General features: G+C 34.7%; 1 protein-coding gene across 5 annotated transcripts in view; it reads left to right on the top strand.

Annotated features, from left to right (window-relative positions):
* Positions 1-24,897, top strand: part of PPFIA2 (PTPRF interacting protein alpha 2) — a 421,038-nt gene that overhangs the window by 1,864 nt on the left and 394,277 nt on the right. For all 5 annotated transcript variants that reach the window (XM_081127256.1, XM_081127250.1, XM_081127251.1 and 2 more), the window contains exon 2: positions 3,089-3,339. In XM_081127256.1, the coding sequence (XP_080983382.1) occupies positions 3,091-3,339 (249 nt within the window). In that variant the 5' untranslated portion in view covers positions 3,089-3,090. The remainder of the gene's footprint in view (positions 1-3,088; positions 3,340-24,897) is intronic.

Here is a 24,897-nt window from a genome sequence, read left to right on the forward strand (position 1 = left end):
ACATCTAGAAGATTAAAGCATAATTCACGTATCCAACTGACTTTGGAGAGGAGGAGATGAAAAGGCCAATATCAAAGCAAACTGTTAGCAGTCCCTTCCTGTTTTTTTTTTTTTTCAGAAATTATGCTATGTGAGGCAATTTTAATTTTGAAAATGATTATAAAAGTTAAAAGTGGTATATGAGGAGGAAATATACTAGAAGTTGAATGACCGTAGCCTTTTGGGCTGTCCAAGTTGCTTCAGATGTCATCTGTTCTATGAGAGGGTGGTTAACTCGTACACTGAATAGTGATTTTTAATATCTAAAATGTGCATTTAAGAAATAGATTACATTATATTTTAAGGATTATACAAGTATTTTGTAATTTATATTAGAATCCAAGTTCTATTGGAAGAAACTAAGGTAGTTCATGGAAGTGCCTTATTTTTTGTAGAAACATCCCCCCCCCCCTTAGTTTTGTTGAGAAGAGTTCAGATTTACTTATTTAGGTTGACTGTTAGTGAAGAAAAGCAGCATGTATTCATCTTATTTCCTAAGTAACTTTTGCACAGTTTGATTTTTTAAGTTGGATATGGAGAGTCCAGTGTACCCAATGGAATTAAACCTTTAGGCATGGAAATAGCATGAACCAAAAAGCAAAATTTTCTTTCTGGAAAGATGAATGTTGATCACTTTATAGTAGTAATAAATACTTGAATTTATGATAGCTCTTTATTATTTTACTGTGTAATCTCAGTCAGTTATACTATAAGACCCTTAGAACAGCTTTTTTGGTTTGTTTGTTTTACAGCATAGATTATTAACCCTACTTTACAGAAGAAGTTTTGGCAGGTGAAGTGACTTTTCCTGGTTCACATGCTACAGGAGTGAAATTGAATAGAGTTCTCTTGAGTGTAGATTTAATAGACTTTTAAGTCCCTACAGTGCTTCTCATCACAGCATCTTTGGACTAAATCAAAGACCAGCTTTTATACTGATCTAAGAGCCTGATGACAAGCCTTTGTTAGAATTAGGGTAGTACTTTCAGGAGAAAATTAGAGTTAATCAATGAAGTTATATTTTTCCTTGGAATTTAAAGTTGTTATAAGTAATTCTGAGTGAAGATGGGCTAGTGGCTTTCTTTCAAGAAGGACATAATTTAAAATACAGATTTAATAATGTTTAAGTAACCCTAAAATTTAAACCTTGCACATGCTTTGGTACAAACTGTCATAATGTTACCATTTCCTCTTCCAGTATTTTGTTGTAACCTTAAATGTCAAACAAACAAACAAACAAACAAAAAACACCCACATTGGCTCCTGGTTATGATTTCTCAGAATGACACAGCTGTTCAGCATGTGTATTACATGCATGGCAAGTGAACTAATTGTTTTATATATTCAAATGTGTTGGATCACTTTTTTGTTTTGCAATTTCCTTTCAATCAATGTAAAGAAATTTGTAGCAGTTAAGAAAGAGTCTCGTTTTATTCCATCTTTGTGATAGTGTTTGAATAAAATTCAAAATAAAAAAATGGAAACAATGTTAATTTTTCATTATTAAGTATTTAACAATAGCAACAGTGTATGTGTGTGTGTCCATTAATGTGTGCCCTGTGGATCTACCCTGCTATTTATTTTAGGGTTAATAGCAATTGAACAAGTAAAATTCTTACATTTGGGTAGCCCACTGTTTTGAATGATAAGCAATAATTCAAAGCATTACCTTGAATTATTCTAAAAATCGCCCCCATAAATTTTTTACATAAGATATCAGTCACGAAAGTACTTTCCTCTTATCTTTCTGAAAGTTCCTCCTACTTTTCAGTGAGTCCTGACCAAATCATTCACAGATAACTGAATTTCTCTCCTCAATAACTCAATTTATATAAAGAATTACATAAAAAATTAACTATTGAGCTGTTAAGTCTTGACATTTTATTTAAAAATATCACCATAAACATTTTCCCCAAGGACAGGAATATGTAGGCAGAAAAATGAATTGACCTTGCATTATAAAACCAAAGGATGCTTCAGAATCAACAGCCAAACCAGCCTTTCTCCACACCAGCCTTCTGCAAAACCAAGACCTCTAATTAATAGCTCCTGGCCTCAGTGCAACAGCTAAAATTGAGATGTGTTTGATTCTTTTTAAAATATAAGATAGAGCATACAAAAGAAAATGAGATATTTCTGATTATTAAAATGCTGTGCAATTGATCAACGTTACATCCTAATGTCGTGTTGTCCATTTTAAAATAAATTAATAAATTATTTTTAAAAATACCCTGTGCGGTTCATTTATTTCATGACTGGGAGGCTCTTATTAGCAGCTGAGATGTGAAGTTACTACATTAGCTAATGTAATTTATGGCATCTGTTTTGTGGAATATTTGAAAGTGTTAGTTTGTATTGTTGGGATAAAAACCAGACAATGCAGCTCACAGGAAACAAAGGAATATTTAGTGTAATTAGCAGTATATTAACCTAAACAAATTTATGTACCTCAGTCTATTTCATAAAGCTCATATCTAATTCGGTCACTTTTATTTGTAGTTTACTGCAGGAATTTAGGAAGAGAGTATATAAAAATAATAAAATGGGAGTTTTAAAGTCAAGAAGCTTAAGACTGGTATGAAAAAATTTGTTGATAAAATAAAAAAGTAAAAACTGATTATTATATAAACAGAATACTCTCTTGATTGTATATTTTCCTAAATAAAAGAATGAACATTAATTTGTTGAATTATTTAAATCATTTAAAAATAATTTACTGCCCACCCATTAAATGCCAGATACTGTGCTTGTTGTTAACGATATAACAAATAAAGATAACATGAAGGTATTAGCAATAAGGGGTTTGTAAACTTGCAGGGGAAGAAAGGTGATCAATTAATAAATGTAGTGACATGTTACTACAAATTGAATTAGGTGGGATAAATCATGAAAACTTTTCACTGAGATCAAAATATTTGGTTTGCTTAGAGGAAGGGGAAAAGATACAATTAGGCTAATGAGCTGCAAAGCATTTGGTGAGTTGAGGGCTGGGTGGCATTATTGGAAACCATTTCTTTACTAAGACCCCCCCCCCTTTACTTTCTTTAAGCAATGATGTGTGAAGTGATGCCCACGATTAATGAGGACACCCCAATGAGCCAAAGGGGGTCCCAAAGCAGTGGCTCGGACTCGGACTCCCATTTTGAGCAGCTGATGGTGAATATGCTAGATGAAAGGGACCGTCTTCTAGACACCCTTCGGGAGACCCAGGAAAGCCTTTCGCTTGCCCAGCAAAGACTGCAGGATGTCATCTACGACAGGGACTCGCTCCAGAGACAGCTCAATTCAGCCCTGCCACAGGTACGCTTCCTGGTAGCACTTGTCCTTCCTCCTGCGATTGAAAATGTGATAAGACTTAAGTAAGCTTTGCTTTATTCCCACTCTTATAATTACTTTTCCCTTTATAAGATATGATATACAAGTTTTGGTGAGATGAATTTAAGAATAATTACTTCACATAAAACCTTGCCTCGAAGAAAATTGTGGTATGCTGGTGATGGGAAGTGTGAAGGATGAGTTTCTATCTGGTCTTTTTTCTTTTTTTAAAAAATAATTTTATCTGTATGTTTTGGTGGGGGTAGAAAATCACCTGTTGATCAGCTTCTAATCACCAGAAGATAGGAACAGTTGATTTTCTCTTCCTTGCTTTTTAAACACAATCATGACATTTGGAAGTATGTACTTTCCATTTTCAGTTGTGTGTTCTGTCTTTGGAAGTGATAATAGTTTGGAAGACTACTGTCTAATTATTTTTACTTGTCTTTCTTTAAAAATGCCTAACACCTGCTTAAAAATTCTGGGAGTTATTGATATATTACCCTCTCCACTCAAAAATGTTTCAACTAGCTTTTTGTTTTTTAAATAAACTATTTTGGAAATTAGAAAAAAGGCAAAAGTTCAGCACTAGTCTCACAAACTTAAAAGTGTTAGATGAGTTATTTTTGAATATTTTTGTCAAGAATCTTTATGAAAAAGAATATAACATTTTTAAGGATTTCCAGCTGATTTATATACAAAGTTAGTAATGAAAGTCAATTTTCTTATTTAAAAATAACATAATTGTGATTATTTTACGTATCGGAAAAAGCATAGAATATAGATGAGGTTTTTAATAATCACGTCCAATATACACTATATTTTTTGTGTAAATACAAGTTTGATTGGCCTTCTGCTTTAAGTACAATATAGCAGATGTTGAAGAGTTGACTTATCTCCATGAAATTATATCTTGTAAATATTATGCCTTCATAAATATTAAAATTATATAACCAAAGTTGATAAAATTCTAAACCCAGCTGTATTATTAACTTGCGAGTTGATTCTTTACAAATATCTTCATCAAGAATTTTACTCTTCAAGCTAGATGTTTCGGTCTTTGCAATTGTTCTTCATAAGGTAACTTCCAGAGTGATCACCATTGTGTTTACTATTTACTAGGATTATTTGAGTCGGTCAATGCTGTTGTTAAAGTGTGGTCCCTGAACCAATTATACTGTTCATTATCTTCTGTGACAAGCACAGAATGAGACCATCATTTCTCTTTCTAGATAGAGTGTTCTATTAAATAAGCCTAAAACTGTATTATATTTAGGAGCAAGTTCAACATACTTTCAGTATGTCCTGGGACAAGTAATCAAATGTTTATAATTGAGTTGCATAAATGCTACATGTGTTCTCATTTTCTTATTGGAATTGGACTCTTTGGTCCTAAGTGTAAGAATATGCATGTACATTTATATTTTTATATTTTATTCAAGCCTAATGATGTCAATTTGGATCCTAACTCTATCAAAGTGATTCTAAGAATAATTTGGGTTTTTAAAATGTTTTCTCGATCTTTACAAAAATGAGTGATTCTTATCATAAGGATGCTGTAAATATAAAGTACTAGAACAACGTAGTTTTGGGGAAAAAGAAAAAACTGGAAATGTTTTCATACATGATGATAATGTATAGCTAAATCTTTTCTTAAAGATACAAGAATGAAACAATTTAATTCTAGAAATTTAGTTGTGTTGAATATCTAGTTTATAACATGGCCTGAAAGTTCAAATTTTGAATTTTAGTCAATGCCTTATCCAAACCTTTTGGGACCAGTTGTGTTTTAGAATTCAGAATTTTCCTGAGTGTTCTGTATGTATATAATATGTATTCTGGAACACTCTTGCAGATGGATTCTGGATAGAACCCTATAATTATACATTTTCATATCTGAGGAGAATTCTATGAATATTTCCATTGCATGGAAAAAATAAAGACTATAAATGTCTCATGTTAGTACAGGCCTGGTTTTGCCATCAATCAAGGTTGAAGCACACAAATAAAATATCAGCTTATAGAGTGCATAGGTTGGGGAATTATATACTAGGGATTATGAACCTGTACATTTAGATGCATATGGTTTCAATCTGTTTACAAATACTTTGACACATTTTTCCAATATTGTTTTGTAGTTTACTATTATAAATATTGAATACTCCTCGTAATCCAGTGATGGTCCTGCCATTTCTTTAAAGCAGATTTTTAGTAACCTAATCTGTACCTTAAGGGCTATAAGTTTTCTGTAAGTAATAGAGGAGTATTCTTTAATTGGTATCTTTGAATCTTTTTGAATATTTTGTAAGCAATGTACCTGCACTGTTTGGTGGCACTGCATTTGACATTTAGCTTGAAGGAGAAAATGCCCTAAATGTGAGTTTTGATGCAGAAATAAAGCATGTAAAATTGAAAATTACTGTAATAACATAAAAATGAAAATTATTTTACCAAATATGGGAGAGAATCAAAGCAGAATACTTTTAGGTGTTGATGACTTTGTACTTTGCTTTAGCCACTTTCTCCCCTGTCATTCTATGAACAAACGCTGTAGCAGTGTTATAAGTTCTCATCATGTAAAGGGTGTGTAGCCATAGTATTTAGTTCTTCATTATGTGAGTGGGTGTAAATGTTTTTAAAGAGTGCTGATGAGTTTTACTTATTCCACATCTCCAGGCCTGATGTTTCTAAACTGCACACTCAATTTTGTACCTTACACAGATCCATTTAAATGTTCCACAGAACCTCAGATACAATATGCCCCAAACTCAGTCATCATCTGTCTCCCACGCCTCAACCAAATCTGCTTGAATTCCTCACTCAGACACCTGAGAGTCCTCACAGATGATGCTTTCTCCGTCATCTCTGAGTTTAATCCTCTTTGGGCCATACTGCTTTTAATCTCTTAAGTGATTCTCAAAGTAATTCTCTCTATTAATTTTTTATTTTCTGTTTTTTTTTTTTTTTTGCACCTGGCCTTTAGTGTTACTCCTCAATATCTTTGTCTGACTCACTTCTCATCCCACCCTAGACTTCATATCTTCCCAGAAGCCTTCTCTGAACCCCCAAGTACATTTCTTCTGTGTTCCTTACCCTTATCATTTACCATACTATCATTAAGATATCTGATTAGATACCTGTTTACCAACCTAGATTGTAAGCTCCTTGAGAACAGGAATATATGGTAATCATCCACAGCCCCCTTAACCAGTACAGTGGAAGTAGTTAGGGTTTTCAAGGTAAAACCAGAACTAAGTATATGTGGTTTAATGTAGAAAGGGCAATGCATTTGAAATAGGACGATCTCATTTGTATTGTGATTCTACCATCCATCATCGAGTCAGGACTTCAGATTTCCATGCTACAAAAAGTGGTTAATACAAATACCTCACATGACAGTTTATGATGATTAAAGAAAATAATGTAAGTAATAATATAAGTAAAAACTGATTAACGTGTACAGCATTAAATATAAAAATGCTTGTATTTGTTTTATCCAGAATGCCAAAAGATAAACTAATTTCTATATATGTATGTAAATGAGCATTAGAACAATTTATTATTGATAAAATAAACAGTCTAACGTTTTTGAAATCAGTGTAAATATTTGTTAATTACTAATATGCTTACTAAGAATATTTAAAGAAAAATTAAGGGCAGTGAGATATCCATTGCAAAAATGATATATAAAAGTTTAAAATTCATTTTTATAATCTTATTTGAAATATATTGCAAGCCTTCTGTGTATTATTAAATGGTTACATATGTTTGTAAAGGGAATAGAAAAAAAAGAATATAATTGGCTCCCAGAGAACTTAGACAATAGAGTAGCTTAGCAAAAAATATGTAAGTGGCTCCAAATTAATATAGTAAAAAAGATTATAGAAATACTGAAAATATTTGAGATATAATATTGATCATGATTAACTACAGAAAGTTTCATGTGGAAAGTGATTTTAGAGAGTTATTTTAGGAAAAGGTTGGAAGTAACTCAAGGGCATTCCATGTGCTGCAGTAGTTTTGCATAGGACCCTGCTCAAGGACATTTGGGGGATAGAAATTCAGCCTATACTCTGTTTTCAGGGTTAGGCTTGGGGTTTCCTAATATTCACAAAGAAGACAGAGGAGCTAGCAGTATCTTTTTTTCCCCTTATAAATGACTAAGTAGGAATTAGAAAAGAAGAATAACTAACAGATTTGCTTATTGAAGGGTTGTAGGGTAGAAATGAAGTTTTATATAATGGCAGTGGAGCAGTGTGGCCTGCTCATATGTGTGGTGACAGCTAAGGACAGGAGTTTGGATACAGGATAATCAGTAAAATTTGAGTGAACTGGTGATATAAGGTAATAACGAAGAAATATTATCCTGATGTTTGATTTAAGATAGATTGCATAGTATTCATGCATTAGCTATCTATTGCTAAAATAATGCTGCATGACAAACAATACAAAAGCTCAGTATCATGCAAAAATATGGGTTTATGAAGTTCAGGTGATCTTGACTTGGACTGGTTGATCTTGGCTATGCTCACTTATGTCACTGGTTAGCTAAAGGTCGGCATAGTTAGCAATACTGGCCTGATATAGACAGCCTTAGCTAGACCAATTGGGGTCACTCAGCTCTACACGTGGGGCTAATCCTGCAATAGGCCAGATTAGTAATGGTCTTGGCAGAGGAGTAAGAGAAAAGTGGAAACAAACAAGTGTTCTTTAAGCTTCTTCTAGGGTATTTTTTGGTAATATTACTTGGCCAAGACCAGAGACCAAGTGGAAAGCAATACAAAATTACCTGGAAAAATTACAGGAGGGATGAAGCATGGGACCATAAGTGAAATTCATCTATTGCTAAAATAATGCTGTGTACTCTAAGGTAAAAGAGTCACTGGCGTCATCATTATGTGAGGGAAACTTTATCATGATAATGTAATAGTTTTGGTGAAATGTGGGAATTTAAAATAGGATTGTGAACCTTAAATCTAATAGAAACAATGTAAAGAAAAGAATATTGCAGAGGAAAAAGAAACAAGGGCTAGTAATGAACTAAATGGCCAAGACTTTGGACTTGAGTTGGAAGATCTGAATTTGAACTGGAGTCCTTCCACTTACTAGCTGGGGAACCACTGGTACATAACTTGACTTCTGTGAAACTCTGTTTCCTTAACTGGAAGAAGGGATGATATCTTCCCTCAGGAGTGGTTGAAAAGAGATGTGTGTATGTGCTTCAAGAAACCCTGAACATTATAAAATGCCAGGAGGTATTTTTCATAAACTGGGATGTATACTCTCTGAAGAGAAATTAAATTGAAAGAGGCTATGTGTGGAAAAGAGGAATATGTTTAATTTTGACATTTTATTTATTTTTAAATTTTATTTTTATTGTTGACACTATTACAGATGTCCCCATCACCCCCCCCCCTTGCCCACCTCCACCCAGCCCCCACTCCCCCTTCCCTCTGGCCATCGCCTCACTTTTGTCTGTGTCTATGGGTTATGCATATATGTTCTTTGGCTAATCCCTTCACCTTCCTTCATCCATTCCCTCCCACTCCCTTCTCTCTGACAGCTGTCAGTCTGTTCCATGTACCTATGCCCCTGGCTTTAGTTGTTCAACAGTTTATTTTGTTCATTAGATTCCACATACAAGTAAGATCATATGGTATTTATCTTTCTCTGACTAGCTTATTTTACTTAGCATAATAATTTCCAGGTTTATATGTTGACATTTTAAAATGCAAAATATTTAAGTGAAATTTGCGGAGAGTGACAGAAGTTACTTTTATTCTGGAGGCACACTACCTAGGTGTCTTTTTGGCTTGCTATTTACCAGCTGAATAACCTTGGTCAAAGTAGTTAATTCAAATAATGATAGAACCTGCCTTATAGGATCCTTATGAGAAATAAATGAGCTGGAACATGTCAAATGATCAATTCAATGCCTCGTAGATAGTACATGCTCAATAAATGTTAAAAGCAGCTATTGATGCTGTTATTATTACCATAGGCATTATCATCAGTATTTTCAGCCAACCTTAACTGCACAATTTTACTTGGTAGTAATGAACACTAGCACACATTGAAAGCACTAAAATCCTTACTGTCCAAAATCTTTATCAAATTTTGCAAGTCTTTTTATTTATTTTATTTTTAAAAAATTCTTAACTACACTTTTCTAAATAGATTTCCCAAATTCTCCACTTCCTCAAAGGCCACTCTTACATGCATCTTGATTAAGTCCAACAACATCCTTTCCTATTTTGCTGAGATGATAACATCTGGATTGAGCTTCTTTCTTTTCAGGGAAACCTAATGCTACCACATTAAGCATTTTATTCCTTGCTCTTGTCAGAGAAAGATGCTGCATCTCTTGTTACCTCTTATTGTAGTTGTTCTATTTTCTCGTGTTTTTCTATCTACCAGTTAGCTATTATTTCCCCCCTGGCTAAATGAAATGGTATTCACCTGCAGCTTTTATTTTTCATTATTTATTTCTCTTTATTCCTATCACTTGTTTTAACCCTTACAGTCAGATTTCTATTATCACCATTCTTCTAAAAATATATTCCTATATGCTGCCAAGGGATGCAACTTTCAAATCTACTGATCCCCTTTCATTCTTCATGCCCTTTGCATCTTTGTGCCAAGCAATGCTATTTAATTATTTTATCTTGAAATTCTAATGTCCTTAATTCTCCATAACCATTCCTTTCCTAGGCTACTAGGTATGTCCTTCAACATACATTCTTTTCTCACATATCACTATACACTTATGTGCACCCATAATTGTCTTTATTTACTTATGTTCTCCATTCTTGAGCGTTGCCTTTCCTGCTTAGGACTAATACTTCACTCCAAATCTTTGATCCCTCCTTCTCATCTCCTCCTTCAATTATTTTTTTTTTCTCTGTCTCTGATATCTTCAGCTTCTCCCCTCGCCCCCTCGACATACACAACTAGCTTTTTGGGTACCATATTAAAGTCTATTCCTGAAAAGTAAAATAATGACAACTACAATACCAATAATAACGAAAACAAAACACTGTCTCTGCATAGCCACCAGTCTAACTTTTCTTTTCCTGGAAACTTATTTGCCAACTTGTCTGTCCTCACTGTCTCAATTTCTTCGCCTTCTATTCACTCTTTGAGCAAATGCAGTCTGGCTTTCCCTCTAACTCACTGCCCGAAATCAAGTCTCCAGTAACCAATGAATGGATTCACTGCAAAATTTGACACTGTGATTACTCCCTTCTCAACAAAACAAAACAAAACAAAACAAAATGAAACAAAACAAAACACCTACTCTCTTGACTTTTATGACACCAAAATGTCTTGTTTTTTTAAATCATTTTGACTTTTTTCGCTAATTTTTTAATATGGGCAACTCCTCATCTTCCCACTCTTTAAATAATAAAGTTAAGATGAAAAATAGCAATAACTAACATTTCTGAACACTCCCACGATGCCAGGCAATGTTTCATTTAAGTATCCACATATTAAAATGGAGTCTTTCTTTCTGTTTGAGAGGAGGCTAAATAAGTGAGGTGTAAATCTTTACTTGCAGGAGGTGCTAAGATATAGTCCAACTAATAAGTCTAACATTAGCTCATACTCCACTTTAAGATTCTAAAGTTTGAGGTGATAAAGCTGGAAGGGAGATGGAATTTTCTTGGAGAGCTGTTGGTTTGCTGTGTATAATCTGTCACACCATATATGAGGGCTGAGTGGTTCCCTTTCAACTTCACTAAGTGAGAAGGTGGTCAGGGAAAACATTCAGAGAGCTTGATGTCTGTTTCCTCCAGAAGGTGAAGAATAGAGAGTCTGAAGTCAGCTGTGGCTTGAGATGTCCTGCCTCTATAGTAGATTAAAGAGTCACGTATCAGGCAAGTTGTAAGAATTCCAAAGTCAAGACAAAAGTTGGTGTTTTTTGAAGAGCCAATGGGACCCTAAAAAGGGGAGCGTGGCCCAGCCAGTGTGGCTCAGTTGGTTGAGCACCGTCCCTTGCACCAGGAGGTTGCCAGTTCCATTCCCAGTCAGGGCACATGCCTAGGATGCTGGCTCAGTCCCCAGTAGGAGGCACGTAGGAGGCGGCCCGTTGATGTTTCTCTCTCATCAATGTTTCTATCTCCCTCTCCCTCTCCCTCCCTCTCTCTGAAATCAATAAAAACATACTTTTTTAAAAAGGGGGAGCTTGCTTAGGGTTGTCTTTGTATAAACCCACAGAATGAGTACCTTGATAGAAGCCCAGGTTCCTAAATGATGAGTGAGGATTGGGAGATTGGTACCAGAGAAGAGACAGAGAGCAAGTCAAGGAAAACTGAGAAAGAACCATTTTTACTTGGCAAAGCCATGAGCATTCTCCATAAGGAGGGTCATTGATTATATATTTACCATTCAGAAAGCCCTGACCATGGATGACAGCTGGGTAAGTCACATACCACCTTGGTCTTTGTCCCCAATTTCCCTTTATCAGGCTTTGACTCTGGAAGAGTCAGGCACTGCTGTGGGTGAAAGATGTCAGAGTAAAGAGACATTCCCCCGTCCTTAGTGCAGACTTCAAAGCTTTAGGTTGGAAAGGAGATCAAGGCTTTGCATATTATGCAGTCCTCTATTGAACTAGAATGATGAAACAGTTAGACTTTTAAATTCCCAAACAAAAGGGCAGATAGTTTGTTCTAAGCATGAGCAGAAATGCTAAGATCACTGCCTAAAATTTCATTTGAGGTTCATTTCATCTGAGGGAGTCAGAGGAGATATAATAATGTTAATTTCTGAATCTAGATCATTCGTTAAGTTGGTGAGATGTATCATCTCGGTGAATCCTCAGAACATTCCAGTGAGGTCGTTGTTATTATTTCCATTTTACAGATGATAAAGCCAAGAGAGGTTAAGTAACTTGTTCAGCCCCACACTGTTGGTAAGTGGTACTCACCAGGATTCCATTCATGGCTTACTTTTGTTTTACTCTGAGCCATCTCCATCTCACTATGTTTATCGTGATTTAAAGAAGTGTTAAACTTCTCTGGAAACCTTAAAGAGACATGGGTCATTGAAAGCATTTCTCATGATTACTCCTAAGTTCTAATAAGGCAAACAAAATTATTATTAATGGAATGTGAAGTGGTTATTAGAGTTAGTATAACTATACTGAACACAAGTATTCAAGGATCCCAAATCCTCATATTTATGATACCATGAATTTGCCTTTTTATGTACTTAGCACACTTTATAGCCCACTATGCTCTTGTAGTAAGCAAGAGAATGTGGGTTCCATGGAAAAGTATTTAACTAGAAATTATAATACCTAGATTTTACTTTCAGTATTGCCAAACCCTTGAACAATGGTTTTGACAGTGTTTACTTATATATATAAGTGAGGGGAATTCAAGATCTCTCTAATATGTTGTATACTTTTGTTAATTTCAAAAGATTATAAAAGACATACAGTTTAGCTTTATTAACTTAATCATAGCCATTTAATAAACAATGCTGTTCATTCAACAAATATTTTAGGGCCTAATCTGTGTCAGGATCTATGTTTACAGCATAGTGTTGTTGATGATATCTGTGCTTTATTTTATCTTAAGACCTTGACCAATTATGGCTCCTAGGAATACATTGTGGCAATAAGAAGGCAACACCTATAATCCACTAAATACCACTTATATTTCTAGCTTTTTGAAACTGTTATTTCTAGTTATTTCATTGTCTTTAATCTTCTACTGTTAGAACTATCCATGTTCTCAGAAAAGGCCAGCTACCTCTCTTGTGTTTTAGATCTCACCCCCTCTTGCTATTCCAGGACAAACCCCCCCCCCCCCCCCGTTTTCTACATCATCAGCATTTCTAACTCTAATGGATTATAACCAACAGCATTAAATATTCTTATATTTCTCCCATTTCAAAATCTATTAATGACCCTCGCTACCAAGCTACCACCCCTTTTATCTTTTCCAGTACAGGGAAAGTATTTTTTTAAATTACATACACTTGTTTTTTTCTAATATGTCTTGAATCCACTCAACTTTATCTAAACTGCTCCTGTGAACATTATCTATAATCTCCATGTTGCTCAATGCAATGATCAATTCTCTGTCTTCATTCCTGTTTATCAATATACGTAGATTTCTCCTCTCATGAAACATTTTCATTTGGCTCTAGGGCATCTCACTTTCCTGGTTGTTCTCCTACCTCACGGCTCACTCAGTCTTTATTGTGAGTTACTTCTCGCCCTCCTAGTACTCATTAATACTAGGTTACTTCAGGACTTGGTTCCTGTACCTTCTCTCAAGTCTCTGCTGGCACCACTGATCTCTTCCATCTCCTGGCTTTAAATATCAGCTAAATGTTGACAATGCCGAATGGACATTTCTAATCTGACATTTTCCCTGACGTTCAGACTCATATTGTCAAACGCAGAAATTGAACATGTCCAAAGCTGATTTTATTGAGCTTCATTTAGTCTTCTGCATTTCAATTAATAGCAATGTCCATTTTCCATTGGCCTAGGCCAGAACCTTAGTGTCTTATTTAGTCTAGCAATTAAGTTTTATCTTCAAAGTATATGTAGAACTGGATCACTATAATTACCTGTACAACTCCATCCTAGTCACTATCTCATACCTGGGGATTAGACAGGATTTTCCTAAATAGTCTCCTTGCTTGGGTCCTTGTATCTCAGTCTGTGGCCAAAAGAACTGCAAGTGAGACTCTGTTTCTGATAAAAGGTAAGTCATGTTTGTTTTACATCTGCTCAAATCTCTGAAATGCCTGCCCATCTCAAAGTGCAAGCCCAGGTCTTTAAACTGTCCCCTCCTTTGTATCTGTCTAGTCTCATCTCGTGCTATTTACTAGCTCACTCCCTCCATTCCCTCCACCCTGGTGTTCTTGCTGTCAGGCATTCAGCTGCCTTAGGGATTTTGCACTGGCTCTTTTCTGTGCCTGGGAAAGTTATCCTCCTGCCATGTGACTCGCTTTCTCAACTCATTCAAGGCTTTACTCAGCTCTCACCTTCTCAGTGAGGCCATGCCTGGTCACCCTATTTAAAATTGTAATAGTGCCTACTTAATACTCCCAATCCCTAGTCTCAGCTTTCACTCCATAGCACATAACCATCCAACACAGTGTATATTATATTTCTTTGTCCTGTTTATTAACTCTTTTTCCCTCCACTAGATTCTGTTCTGCGAAGCCAGAGGATTCTTTTCCAATGGTTCACAGCTGTATTGTCTGCCTAAAACAGTATCTAGTATTCGGTGGTGGTTCAAAAATACTAAATAATAAAATAAAAATAAAAATCATTCTTTTGCTTGTTGAACACATTTCCATGATATTTACTTTGTGCTTATTTGGCAAGTCATATAGTCCTAATAATTAGACAGCATCTATTAAATATCTGGATAAAACAAGAAGCAAATACAATTTATAGAGCCTAATACTATAATAAAGTCATAATATATATAAGGTTGGTGTTGATATTGCACCTCAAAGTCTCTGCTAGAATGAAGTGAGTTTTATATCAAGAGGTGGTGGCATTTTGAATATTTTACAAATCAGAGCAAAGAAGATCAGGATGTATATCACTTGCTTTAAAGATATGAATAAAATATATTAATCCAAGTTTCTTAAAATTCCAATTCCAATTAAAAAAAAATTTTTAAACATTTTTCATGCTTTTTTACTAAGGCGATTATTGCCTAAATTAAGGCAGTTTTTACAAAAGAAATGATATGGATAGTTTTGTGATGTTATAATACTGCTACCACTGTTTGATATCTATGTCTGACTTTCCTTTTATAGAAGGACAAAAGGAAAAGAATGTTTTGGTTGTTTTTTATTTTTGAATCAGTTTGTTGTAGTTATTGATTTTTTTTTTAACTTGCTCTCATTCTTTCAGAAAGAGTGGTATCAACAGAAAAACAGCCATTAGGTGAATAGCTAACCTGTTTTCCACTAAATTTCATAGATAAATTTGTTATACTTAATATTAGCATACATATGATTGATTTATTTTTGTTAATGTTTGAAGAAAATTCTAGATTCAGTAACAAAGAAGTTGAAATTTACACTATTTACTTTTCTTGGATATTTCTCTTCAGGGCCTTATGGCTCAAAGCTAGGTAACAATCATCACCATGTTCTACTTTGGGAAAAGAGAGAGAGTTTAGAACTATAATTGTGGAATTCTTTTAAAACATGATTGTCACACCCTAGTTAACTATATCATACATATTTGTATTGATCTCTGCAATTTGGTTTACAAAATAGTAGCTATGCATTAGCTTACTCTGCATGGCCCTTCGTAAGCCCATAATATTTCTTGTCTGACTACTTTGGCATAAAGATTTTGTAATTTAATCTTAATAAAGATTAGTAGGCCAAAGGTATATAGCTCTTGAATTTTAAATTACACTTTGCATTGCATCCAAGTTTTATTTGTGAGTCTAGTGTTGGTTTTTTTTGTTTGTTTTTTATGAGAGATGTAGTAATTTTTTCCAAACATGACAGAATTTATTGATTGAAATTCTGATTGTTAACTTCTTTCTTGTACTTTGAATTAGGAGAAATTTTCCCACGAAAGAAAATTATAAATCCTTTTTAACCTTTCAAGTAGTGAGATCCTTGATATTAGAATTTGAAATGTGTGCTATGGGAATCGGGTAAACCTCGCCCCTCTTGATTCTTGCCCTACTTCCCTACCTGGAGGTGTTCAAGTTGTCTCCGGTTGCCTTCAAAGGCAGGTGTAAGGATCGGCAGTTATTCCTAAAGTATTTGGCCAAAGAAGAATTCTGCTTTGAAGTGTTCCTAAAAACCCATGTTAATTTTGATGTTAATTAGAGGAAATTGTTCAAGCATGGATGTGATTAGAATTTTACACTACGTCATTCTACAGTAAACTAATTTTCCTAATTATTCTGACCTATGATTCTTTTCTTTTTTCTTTTTGTTTTTTATGCCCACTTGCAGGGTAATCTGCTTCAATTAGGGTATGTAATATATTGGCTCAAAATTTTATCTATACTTGTGAGAGTTTAGAAGTTACATGTTTTGGTGACTTACAATATATTTTTAATGGACAAAGTTTAAAAACAATACTGGTTATTAATTTGAAAGTTTTTCATGGGGAAGGTCTTACCTAGTCTATTTCTAAGATAAAGGAGAAAATCACTTTCAAATAATAGCAAGATTATTTTATCTTTGTTAATTTTGTATATGAGAAATATTATTTACCAATAGTCATAAAAGTGACATTTAAAAAGTCTAATAGCCAGTCTCCTGGTATACTGTCATTAGAATATGGTCCCATGAACTTGTCAATCTATACAAAATAACTCATGGGCGTCGATATTGATAAAGTTAGAAGAAACATATCTTTTTAGATCTTTTTTGTAGAAAAGATTTCATCTCTGAAATCACATGTTCAGTAAAATTGTTAGGTAAATTTAACTTTTCTTATAAAAATGCAACTTCATTTTACAGTTCCAATTCCTAAAGTTCAATGTTGGTATAATCAAAAGTTTTAATGTTCCCCCGCTATGATTATAGCTCTATTACCCCTTGCAATTCTATCAACTTTTGTATATGTTTTGAAGCTGTTACTGCATTCAGCCATATCACTGTTATACCTTCATGGCCAATATTACCTTCTATCATCATAAAGTACCCACTTTTATTTTTAGACAGGCATTTTCTCATAAATTCTACTTTGTCTGCTTTAATAGTATTATAGTAAATTTACTTTTTATTATATTTGCACTGTACATCTTCCCTCTATACTTTTACCTTCAATGTCTTTGTGTCTTTACATTGATAACCCACAAGTAGTTTCTGGATTTTATTTTTATGTAGTCTGTCAGTCTTTCTCTTTGAATTATTAGTCTCTTAAAATTTGCTGTAATTACCTGTATGTTTGTGCTTAATGTATATCTTACCTAAGGACTTTCTATTTTGCCTGTTTTGTGTCCCTTTTATTAACCTTTCATGCTTCCTTTTGAATTGGTTGAATATGATTTTTAAAAAAAATCAGTTCTCCCCTTTGTTACTCTGGCAGTTTTATACTATTTTGCTATATATTTATTATTATTATTATTATTTTAAAATATATCTTTATTGACTTCAGAGAGAGGAAGGGAGAGGGAGAGAGAGAGATAGAAACATCAATGATAAGAGAGTTGTCATTGATCGGCTGCCTCCTGCACGCCCCTGACTAGGGATCTAGACTGTAACCCGGGCATGTGCTCTGACCGGGAATCAAACCACAATCTCCTGGATCCTAGGTCAATGCTCAACTGCTGACCCATGCGTGGCTGGGCATCATTTGTAGTTTTTTAAATCAACAGAACTGTTCTATCATGCACAGTCTGCCATTACTGGAAGCAGAAGTCTATAAGCTTTAATGAGTACAATAAATGTAATTAATCCAAAAGGCAGCTTAAAGCAATTTTCTTAAGATAAACAGGTCAATTTCTGTGGAAAAAAATTGGCAATTATCTTTCTTAATTCATTTTCTAGTCTACTCCTACTCTTGTTATATACTCCTGCTAGAATTCTGGATGTCAGTAACTGTTTCAACAGTGTTAAAAAATAATCTCCTTTCTCCAGCACTTCCTCTTTCAAATACATCCTCTTTGCAGCTGCAAAATTATTTATTTAAAATGCAAATTTGACTATGCTACTCTCTTTCTTAAAATGCTTCCATGTTCACAAGAAGGAAAAAAACAACAACCCAAAACTACTAGAACCAATAAACTAATTCAGCAAGGTCACAGGATAAAAGATGAATATAAAAAATATTGATTGTTTCTATATAGTATCAAAAAGTAATAAAAAATAAAATTAAAACAATAATTTCAGCCTGGCTGGTGTGGCTCAGTAGTCAAGCATTGACCCATGAACCAGGAGATCTAGTTCAATTCCTGGTCAGGGCACATGCCTGGGTTGCAGGCTTGCTCCCCAGTAGGAGGCGTGCAGGAGGCAGCCAATCAATGACTCATCATTGATGTTCCTATCACTCCCTCTCCCTCCCTTCCTCTCTCTGAAATCAGTAAAAACATATTTTTAAAAAAGAGAAAATAATTTCACCCAAAATGGCATAAAAAATAATAAAATAATTCAGACTAAATTTAACAAAATACATGCAAGGCTTATGCATTGAAAATGACAAAATGTTACTAAGAAAAATTAAAGATTCTAAACTGATGGAGAGATATTCCATGCTCATCTTTTGGAAAACTCAAAATTTTTAAGGCACCGTATATGTACAACTTGATCTATAGATTGAGCACAATTCATATCAAGATGTCAGCCTGGCTGGCATGGCTCAGTGGTTGAGCATCAACCTATGATCCAGAGGATCTTGGTTCAATTCCCGGCACATGCCCTAGCTACGGGCTTGATCCTGGGGATTGTGCAGGAGGCAGCCAATCAATGACTCTCTCATCATTGATGTTTCTATCTTTCTCTCTCTCCCTTCCTCTCTCTGAAATCAGTAAAGGCATATTTAAAAAAAAATTTTAAAAAAAAGATGTCAGATGGCTCTTTTTCAGCAGGGGAGAATGTGATTCTAAAATTTATATGAAAAGGCAAAAAACCCCAAATAGCCAAAACTAAGCTTAATAACAAAGTTGGAAGACTTAAATATATGATTTCACAACTTATTTAAAAATGCAGTGATCAAAAAAACTTAAAGATAGCATTTTTTTTTAAATTCTCACCAGAATATTTTTTCCATTGCTTCTCTGAGAGAGTGGAAGGGAGAGAGAGAGAGAAACATCGATGTGGGAGAGACACATTGGTTGGTTCCCTCCCGTACTCACCCAGAATCCAACACAAGACCCTTTAGTCCGAGGACCCACGCTCTAACCACTGAGCCAAACCGGCCAGGGCAAAGAGCATAATCTTAAACTAGCTTAAGAATAGGCATAAGGCCTGACCTGGCAGGGCTCAGCAGTTGAGTGTCAACCTAGGATCCAGGAGATGGCTGTTCAATTATGGTCAGGGCACATGCCCGGATTGCAGGCTCCATCCCCAGTCGGGGGCATGCAGGAGGCAGCCGATCAATGACTCTCTCGTCATTGATGTTTCTATCTCTCTCTCCCTCTCCTTTCTTCTCTCTGAAATCAATAAAGGTATATTTTTTAAAAAAAGAATAGGCTTAAGGATAGAACAGTGGAAAAAAGTGTACAAAGCTAAACTCTAAGATTTATGGTCAGTTGATTTTCAACAAATATACCAAGAATGTTCAATGTGGGAAAGGTAGTCTTTTCAACAAATGATGCTGGGATGAATGGAGATTCACACATGAAAAAAGATTAATGTAGGTCTTTACTACACACCATACACAAAAATCAACTCAAAATGGCCTAGAGACCTAAATGCAGGAGCAAAACTGTATACATTTTAGAAGAAAAAATAGGATATGATCTTAGAGACCTTGGATTAGGCAAAGATACATGGCACTAAAAACATAATTCATGAAAAAATTGATAAATTGAACTTCATCAAAATTAAAAAATTTTATACTTCGAAAGGCACTGTTAAGAAACTGAAAAGACATGCCCGGCCGGGCGTGGCTTAGCGGTTGAGCATCGACCTAGGATCCAGGAGATCGGCGTTCGATTCCCGGTCAGGGCACAGGCCCGAGTTGGGGGCTGCAGCTGATCAATGACTCTCTCATCATTGATGCTTCTATCTCTCTCTCGCCCTCTTCCTTCCTCTCTCTGAAATCAATAAAGATATATTAAAAAAAAAAAAAAAAAGAAAAGAAACTGAAAAGACAAAGACACCTAGGAGAAAATATTTCCAAGTCACTTAGCTGATGAAAGACTTGTATTCAGAATATATTAAAAAACTCTCACAACTGAATAATATGAAAATAACTCAGTAAAATATTGGTAAAGAGAAAGCAATGTCAGGAAGAGAGCCTGATAATAGTCCCTCACTCCTATTCCCCAGTCAACAGCAATTTGGCATCTATTCATGGCAAATTGCCTTTGTGGGAGCTGTGGGATCCAACACCATATGCAAAAGGACCTGGGAGGAGCCTCACCTAACTGTGCGTCAGGTAATAGACGTATTTACCTGGGTGCGAGCTGTGAACTCTCTAATGGCTCCAGCCCCTCTTAGCTGCAGTCCAGGAGCTCACAGAGAACACCATTTTAGACAGACACCCAAGGTCAAGAAAGTCTTTCTGGAAGTCCAGGTTTCTAGTGAAGTTACAGCATCAACAAAATTGATACAGTCACTATGGAAGAGAATGGAGGTTCCTCAAAAAACTAAAAATAGAACTACCATATGACTATGAACTACCCAGCAATTCACTTCTGGGTGTATTTTTAAAGCAAATGAAATGAGGGCCTAGAAGAGCTATCTGCAAATGCAGAATTACTTACAATAGCCAAGGTATGGAAACAACCTAAGTGTCTGCCAATGGATGACAGGATAAAGAATACGTAGCATTCATATACAATGGAGTATTATTCATTCATGATAAGAAGGCAGTCCTGACGCTTGCAACAACATGGATGGACTTTGAGAGCATTATGCTAAGTGAAATAAGTCAGACGTAGAAAGACAAACACTGTATAATATTACCAATATGTGGAATCTAAAAAAGTCAAAATTGTAAAAGTAGATCATAGAATGGTTGTTGCCTGGGGTGTAGGGTGTGTGTGTGGGGGGGTACAATGGGGAGATATTGGTCAAAAGGTACAAACTTTGAGTTAAAAGATGAATAATTCCTGGTGATCTAATGTACAGCATGGTGACTATAGTTAATAATACCATATTTTATACTTGAAAGTTGCCAAGAGAGTAGATTGAATGTTCTCATCACAACAAAGAAATGATAATTATTTGAGATAATGGAGTTGTTAACTAACCCTACTGTGGTAATCATTTTGCAATATATGAGTGTACAAAACCATCCTGTTGTATACCTTAAATCTACACAATGTTATATGTCAGTTATATCTCAATAAAGCTGGAAATAAATAAAAACATTGAAACATTAAAAAATGGGCAAACAGTTTGAATAGACATTTCGTCAATAATGATAAATGGATGTCAATAAGCACATGTAAATACACTCAACACCTTTAGTCATTAGAAATTCAAATTAAAGGCACAATGAGGTTACACTTCACATTTTTAAACAGAAAGTGTTTCTCTGATATTGTAGAGACTGATACCAAGTGTTGATGTAGAGATCCTAGAACTTCGTTAAATTGCTAATTGGCACATAATATGATACAATCACCATCAAAAACATTTTGGCAGTTTTATAAAATAGTTAAGCATAAATTCCATTCTTAGAAATCTGCCCAAGAAAAATGAAAACTTGTCCACACACAGCCTGTTTACAAATGTTCATAGCAGCATTATTCACAGTAGCCAAAAATGGCAGTGCATAAATGTCCCTCACCTGGCAAATGAATAAACACAATATTGTCTGTTCATCCGAGGACATGCTACTCAGCAATGCCAATAACGTACTACTGATACTACAGCTTAAATAAAACTCAAAAGCATTATCCTGAGTGAAAGAAGCCCATCACAAATAGTATGATTTCATGCATATGAATTGTCAAGAAAAGGCAAAGCCATAGTGATGGAAAATATATCAGTGGTTGCCTAGGGATAGAGGTGGGAATATGAAGTGACTGCAGTTGAGCACTAGGGATATCTTTGGGGTAATGGAAACATTCTAAAACTGTATTGTGGAGATGATTATATAACTCTATACATGTATTAAAATCAGGCCATTGTATACTTAAAGCAGATGAATTTTATGATATTTAAATTATTTCTCAATTTTGGTGTTGAAAGAACACTTTTTCATGGCTCCCAGTCATCTAAAACATTTTTCACAAACTGGGCTGAAGATAGGAATCATTCATGGTGCTTTTTGACAATGACATCATCCTCTCTGGAGATTTTGATTTCCTATTTTTAACAATCACCTTGGATTATTCATATAGTTAGATTTGGAAAACACTAATATGGAATATAAATTATTAAGCCCTTACAGCATCTCTAAAGGCTGACCTCTAACCTGCCTCTCCCCACCTCATATTCTTTTACTCTCTACCACGTAACTTAAAATACAAGTCAAAACTTCCTTATTAATGCCGTCTTGCTCAATGTCATTTCATGCATTTTTCCCCTCCAAATGCAGTATAATCTCTGACAATATAGAGATTTTATCTTATAGCTCCCCAAACTACTAATGCAGTGCTGAGCCTGGTTTTATCTGCAGTTGACAATTGTTAGATGTTTGAAGTGGTTCACCTGAGGTTAAAGAGAAACTCAGCCTGTGAGCTCCATAGTCTCAAGGAGGGCACCTATCATTTTCACCCGAGCGTTCTCAGATTTGGGTGCTGTATGCACCCCTCGAATAGGAAACAGTGGTGACCTGAGAGCATGGTTTTATCTAGGGTATGAATCGATCATCTTCAACCTGCATTCCTACCCTCAATGATTTTACATATTTTCAGAAGACAGGTCCCTAATCAGAAGATTATGATAAAGGGTGGGGCAAAAGTAGGTTTACAGTTGTTCATATGGAAAACAATATAATAAGGAATAAATAATAATACAAGAATAAACTGTGTTTCGTGTACTCACAACTGTAAACCTACTTCTGTTCCACCCTGTATAATGGGTATGTAATAGACAGGCAGGCATGTGACTGCTTGTAGGGGGACATGTAGAATGGGCATTTAGGTGATCCTGGGGTTCATTGTACTGAGTTTACAGAAATGGAAAAGAAAAATGCAAAATGTCCTTCTATCAAGAAATGCTTAGCTTATTTGAGATTACTGACGATTAAACCTATGTTTATGATGATACATGGCAGAAACGCGACAATGATAGGAGTATGCAGATAATGAAAAGGGTGGAGGGCACAGAGTAGTGGAATGGTGGAAGAGAAACCTCTGTCGGTCATGTATTATATTCCCAAGTACTGCATTAGTTGACTCCTTCAAATAGTTTACCCTCACTGGGGTCCTGAGAGCAATCCCTTTAAATCTATTTTATATATAATAAGATAAAGTCTGGGGACAAGTTTGTTTTTTACTCTCACATTACTGGTGTCAGAAACAGGATTTAAATACAAGCTTCCCTGATTTATCTCATTTTTTATTTTATTTTTCTTAGTGTGGAAAGAACACTTACCATGAAATTTATCCTCTTAAAAATTTTAAGTGAACAGTACACAGGATTGTTAACTACAGGTACAACATTTGTTGTACAGCAAATCTCTAGAACTTATTCATCTTACATCCTGAAACTTTACACCATTACACCTTTGAAATTCAACCTGTCTTAAAGCACTTGAGATGTTAGAGTCAAAGGCAGTGGGAGATACTCAAGAACAATATTAAACATGTGATACTTACTAGTTGTTTTACATTTCTGGAGGAATTATTTAACCTGAAACTTAATTAAAGAAAAAGAAAGATTCTTAAGTATGACAACTCACATGTTAGAACTGGAATTATTTGTATTTTATCATCATAAACTTAAATATAATATATATATATATATATATATATATATATATATATATATATATGATTGCTGTATTAATTTAAATAATCTCATTAAAAGATTTGTCAAAAACATAAGATCAGACATAACTAAGAGAATTTTTTCTGATGCTCTGAGCTGATTTTCAACACAGTTTATGACACATATTTTGCTGATGTTCCACTTTGAGTCACATACTGACCTTGTTCAATTTTGGCTCGTTCTTGGAAGTTGTCCTGCATTGCTTTTTTGTGCTTTGCAGTAAATGTTCAGGTATCTATATCTACAATTACTGAAAGTTCAATTTAAGTATATCTTTATCATCTGCTACACTAAGGGAGAGGCTTTTCTTAAAATTAAAATCATACTATATGTAATTTTATATACTGCTTTTCTCATTTATCATGTCATGAACAATTTTTCATTAAATTTTCTTCTTTGATGTTCCCTTTGCTTCTTTGGCTGTTAACTGGTTTGTTTGTTTTCTCTCTGCAATATATGTAAGAAATAAAAATTATTTGTAATTAAATTAATATATCCTGTTTTTCTTTGAAAAAGTTATTATCTATATCATTTTATTTAGCAAAATTAGAATTATAATTGCATTATTTTTGTACATCCTATAAAGAGGAAGAATTGAACCCTTCTCTATTTTTACTATTTTCTCATACTGAACTTCCCCCTGCATTAATATAAATTGATATTTATTTTTAGAAACTTTCATACAATCTTTTTACTCCGAGACGTGCTATCTTGAGTACAAAGAAAAAGCATTGCCTGTGAAATTTGATATTTAGATTTCAAGATACATCCACCTTGAAACTCTCCATGCCTCAGGGGCTTCATGTTTGAATCAGCAAAAAAGACTTAACCTGCAGAATTCAAGTATTTCACATTGTTATGCAGAGAAGTAGAAAGATACGCTGGAAAGTTTCAGCTCCAATCCTCCCGGACAGACCAGAGATAGCCTTCATTTAACTGCTGGGTTCAGATAAGAAGAGGAAGAAAGAGGGGAAACAT

The sequence above is a fragment of the Miniopterus schreibersii genome (assembly GCF_964146895.1).
Source record: "Miniopterus schreibersii genome assembly, chromosome: 2".
In the NCBI taxonomy this organism is placed as follows: domain Eukaryota; kingdom Metazoa; phylum Chordata; class Mammalia; order Chiroptera; family Miniopteridae; genus Miniopterus; species Miniopterus schreibersii.